General features: G+C 48.8%; 1 protein-coding gene and 1 pseudogene across 4 annotated transcripts in view; one reads left to right on the top strand and one right to left on the bottom strand.

Annotated features, from left to right (window-relative positions):
- Nucleotides 1-713: 713 nt before the first annotated feature.
- Ncr3 (natural cytotoxicity triggering receptor 3) overlaps nucleotides 714-4,194 on the bottom strand; it is a 29,316-nt gene continuing 25,835 nt past the window's right edge. Inside the window, exons 1-5 of one of the 4 annotated variants that reach the window (XM_013031098.1) lie at nucleotides 3,162-3,436; nucleotides 2,716-2,892; nucleotides 2,532-2,618; nucleotides 1,170-1,514; nucleotides 714-1,049 (exon numbers count right to left, since the gene is read on the bottom strand). In XM_013031098.1, the coding sequence (XP_012886552.1) occupies nucleotides 940-1,049; nucleotides 1,170-1,514; nucleotides 2,532-2,574 (498 nt within the window). In that variant the 5' untranslated portion in view covers nucleotides 2,575-2,618; nucleotides 2,716-2,892; nucleotides 3,162-3,436 and the 3' untranslated portion in view covers nucleotides 714-939. Of the gene's footprint in view, nucleotides 1,515-2,531; nucleotides 2,619-2,715; nucleotides 2,893-3,161; nucleotides 3,437-4,194 lie in introns of those variants that run through there. The other 3 variants (XM_013031095.1, XM_013031097.1, XM_013031096.1) reach the window with 3 other exon arrangements.
- The window catches only part of LOC105996860, a 4,546-nt pseudogene continuing 2,924 nt past the window's right edge, over nucleotides 2,573-4,194 (top strand).

The following is a 4,194-nucleotide window of genomic DNA, read 5'->3' as shown; positions in this document are numbered from 1 at the left end:
ATCCTCAGATCTCAGCCTCCTAAATAGTTAGAATTACAGGCGTGAGCCATTGGCACTGGGCTCCTGAGCTCCTTTTACTCAAGGCTAGCCCTCTACCACTTTGAGCCACAGCACCACTTCTGGTTTTTGAGTGGTAAATTGGAGATAAAAGTCTCACAGACTTTCCTTCCTGGGCTGGCTTTTTACTACAATCCTCAGATCTCAGCCTCCTGAATGGCTAGGATTACAGGTGTGAGCCACCAATACCCAGCTCAGAAAACAGTCCTTAAGCCTGACCAGAAGGGTCAGTTAACAAGTAGGAATAATCAGCTTTGGTAATCTCCATTTCTCAGCAGCAGCAGCAGCCTTTGCTCTGGACTTGGGAGAGGGTATACTGAGCTCCAGGGTGGTGGCTAAAAGCACTATTGGCATGAATACCAGAAAAATCTCTCCTTAGACATTTCTAGGTCAGAACCCATGGATAAAACAACCAGGAAGGCTGGGAAGGTGGCTCAGTACCACATAAGCAGAAAAAGCCAGAAGTGGCGCTGTGGCTCAGGTGGTAGAGCGCTAGCCTTGAGCTGAAGAGATCAGGGACAGCACCCAGGCCCAGAGTTCAGGCCCCACGACCAACAACAACAACAAAACAAAACCAGAGAAATCAAAGACAGGTATACTGGGGCATCTGGAGAATGGAGACCAAAAATACATGAGAGTCACAAAGAGGAGAGTGGTGAGGAAGGGAAGGCTTTATTGCGTTCTCATGAACAGGTGTGGAATTTGGGGTCTGGACTCAATCCTCACAGGCTGCCCAAGGAGTTGGTGTGTTCCTATGTGCCAGTGCGCTGGTGGAGAGCTGACAGCAGCACAGCGCAGACGCAGTTCTCTGGGTGGTGTCTGGCATGCCCTCTTCCAGCTCTTGTACTGCTCCACTCATCTCATTGCCCCTGGCTGCATTATTCACACTTTTTTGCCCTGGTAATAGAAAGTGCTGCCCAGGGCCACGGAAAGAAAGCTGAGGGCATAGAATCCAGCCCGGAGGAGGAGCCCTGTGCTGGTCTGAGCAGGTCCTGCATGAGGGAGTGGGGAGGAAAGGGTGGAGGAAGTTAGGCTAGGAGGAATTCTTGACCTCCAGGGACACTGAGTCTTGGGATCTGGTGTTGAGGAGGGGCTGCCTCCCATGGCCTCACCTTTCTCCACCAGCAGCCGGGTCCCATTCCCTGACCCGACACCCAGGCCCAGCACCTCCACCGTGCACACGTAGACTCCAGCATCGTCACCTCCAATATCCCAGATGCACAGCTCAGCCTGGTGGTCATGGCTGAATCGGGAAGGGGCCAGAGGAGCCAGACGACCTCTGAACTCTGGGGTCATGTTGCTCACCTCCTTCCCAGGGGCCACCTTGTCTCGGTACCATGTGACTGAGCCAATGGTCTGCTTCCCTTGACTGGCATTGAAGGAGCAAGGCAGGAGGGCAGTGGTCCCCTCCTGGGCATGAATCTCAGGGGGTTGCAACACCCAGAGGACGCAGGATCCTAGAGCCAAAGAGAAGACCCAGAAAAATGCTATCCAGTGACTCAAGAAAAAAGCAGGTGTCAGATAGTCCCGTTGTTCCCCCTCGTACTGTGTATCCAAACAAGCACTTCGGGGATCGCCTTAAGCCTTTTCCTCTTTTACCAATTTAGTTCCTTAATATTGTTTATGAAACCACTTTTCAAACTCTTTCCCAGACCAACTCTCAGTCCATCCTCTCCCATCATTCTCCAGCTCCTTTCACAAGCAGCTCTTGTCTTGTTGAAATGTATCCTACCAGAGTGCAACTGACGCTCATTCATGAATGTGCCTGCCTACCTACCTAATAAGGTTATTACACTATTCCACTTATTACTTATGTGCTAGTGATGGTCTATAGGAAATCATCCTTGCTCCCTTGTTTTTGGTCAAAGCATTAATTAAATCTCTAGGTAAAGACAGCTTTAGTTGGTTGAGATTGTTTTGAAATTTGTCTATATTGATAACCAATTCTTTGTGTTTTAATGCCAGTCCTGGAGCTTGAACTCAGGGCCCGATTCTGTCCCTGAGCTTTGGTACTCAAGGCTAGCACTCTACCACCTGGGCCACAGTTCTACTTCTGGCTTTTTTGGTGGTTACTCACTTTTCCTGCTCAGGCTGGCTTCCAACCACAATCCTCAGATCTCAGCCTCCTGAGTACCCAGGATTGTAGGCATGAGCCACTGGTGCCTGGTTAGCCTTCTCTTACAGGTCCTTTCAACTTAATCTTAGGAAGAAGTTCAGAAGAAAAAGGCTCTAGGATGAAAGCTCACAATGACCCTTGCAGGAAAGGAGACACCTGGGGAGACTGGGACTGGAAACTCCCCAGGCCTCAGCGTTATGGAGCTGGAAGCTTTGCTACTTTCCTCAGAGTGGCTCTCTGGTCACAATGTTCAGCCTCCATCTCACCTGTGTCCCTGGGACACCGAGGTCTTACCTCCCTCACCCCCCATTCCTCCCAACTCCACCCCCATGAGGATCCTGAGCAAATGCCCTGTCACCTGAATGGACCATGATAAAGACGAGCGACAGCATGCCGGCCATGTCCCAAGGTGCTCCAGTTGGTGAGGGGGCCTCAGCAGCAAGGTCTAGGTGGATGAGGAATAACCAATGACTTGGGCCCAGGCCTTGGGTCATGTGATGGGAATCAGGACTCCCGCAGCTCCTGGGAAGGACCACAAGTCCCTGGGATTCAGGTAGCAAAGGCATGCATCCCCAGTGGGAGGTTGCTGCTGCAGGAGTTGCTTGGGACTCTCCGAGGGGGCAGCTTGTGGGCAGGTTGCCTGGGTACAAGGGGCTTAGATGGCTGGCTCCATGAGGGTGAGTAGGCGTTTGAGACCAGGATGTGGTTTGCTTCGCCTTCTGAGGTTCAAGAAGACCAGCTTTTTACTCAGAACAAGCCTCTTGGGCACAGAAGCTAACCATCTTCTCCTCCCCATGTTCAAACCATGTCCAAGCCCACTGCCCTCATTCCTTTCTTCCTTTGACCTCCTCCTCCATCCCCTCCAGCAGCAGCTGTAGGATTTGAGCAAATGAAGGGAGGAGGAAAAGCAAGCTGGTTGGTGGAGAACAGGAGTGAGGACAAAGGATTACTAGGGACTTTGCCTAGTAATCAGATGGCCTTCCTTTACCTTAACAGTGTTGACTTGGACAGTGGGCCGAAGACTGAGCTCTACTGATAGAAGAGAATGGATTCATTCATATTCAGGTCTCTACAAAAGGAATACACCCTTAGCAGAAGTCTGCTTTCTTTGGTGTCTTTCACTCATTTATTATTTTATTCATCATGTAACGACTTTTATTGGAAGTCTACAACATGCGCATTACATGAAATATATTTTGTAGACAGGAATGAAAGATATATCAAGTAATACAAAACTCCATGTTTCTATATGAATTAGGACACAAGTATACCAACCACCCTGGCATGTGTATTATACAACTACTGGAGATAAATATCAACCAAAAGAGTGCTGAGTTGGGGCTGAAGGCTTGGCTCAGGTAGTCAAGCAGCTGCCTATCAAGCAAGAGGCTTTAAGTTCCAACCTCAGTGCCTGGAAGAATAAAGTACTCAGAAGAATTCGAGCCTCCAGAAAAGTGCTAGGTAAAAGGAATATGCACAGTAGTGCGGTGTTCTGGGTCAACATAGGTCTAGTCCTCAACATACACTTTCTCTCTGGCTCCTTTTAGTGTGTGTGTGTGTGTGTGTGTGTGTGTGTCTGGGCCTTGCACTCTTGTTTAGCTTTTTTTTGCACAGGACTATCGCTCTACCACTTGAGCCACACTTCTACTTCCAACTTTTTGCTCCTTAGTTGGAAGAAGATTCTCAGGGATTTTTCAGCCTGGGCTGGCTTTAAATCTTGATTCTCAGGTTCTAGACTCTTGAGCAGCTAGGATTATAGGCATGAGATTATACCATCACTCTCTTTTTTTTTTTTTGGTTGGTTGGTTGTAGGGCCTAGACACCCTCCCTCAGCTTTTTCACTCAAGGCTAGCCCTCTAACACTTTGAACCATAGCACCATTTCTGGTTTTCTGGTGGTTAACTGTATTGTTTGTTTTGCTAGTTTGTTTGTTTAACTGTATTTTTTCTTTTTAATGTCTTTTCTTTGGGTACTGGGGATCAAACCCAGGACATTGCACTTGCTAGGCAAGCACTTTGCCA

Source organism: Dipodomys ordii, unplaced genomic scaffold (genome assembly GCF_000151885.1).
Source record: "Dipodomys ordii isolate 6190 unplaced genomic scaffold, Dord_2.0 Scaffold138, whole genome shotgun sequence".
Taxonomy (NCBI): domain Eukaryota; kingdom Metazoa; phylum Chordata; class Mammalia; order Rodentia; family Heteromyidae; genus Dipodomys; species Dipodomys ordii.
This window is presented reverse-complemented; position numbering and strand designations above follow the sequence as displayed.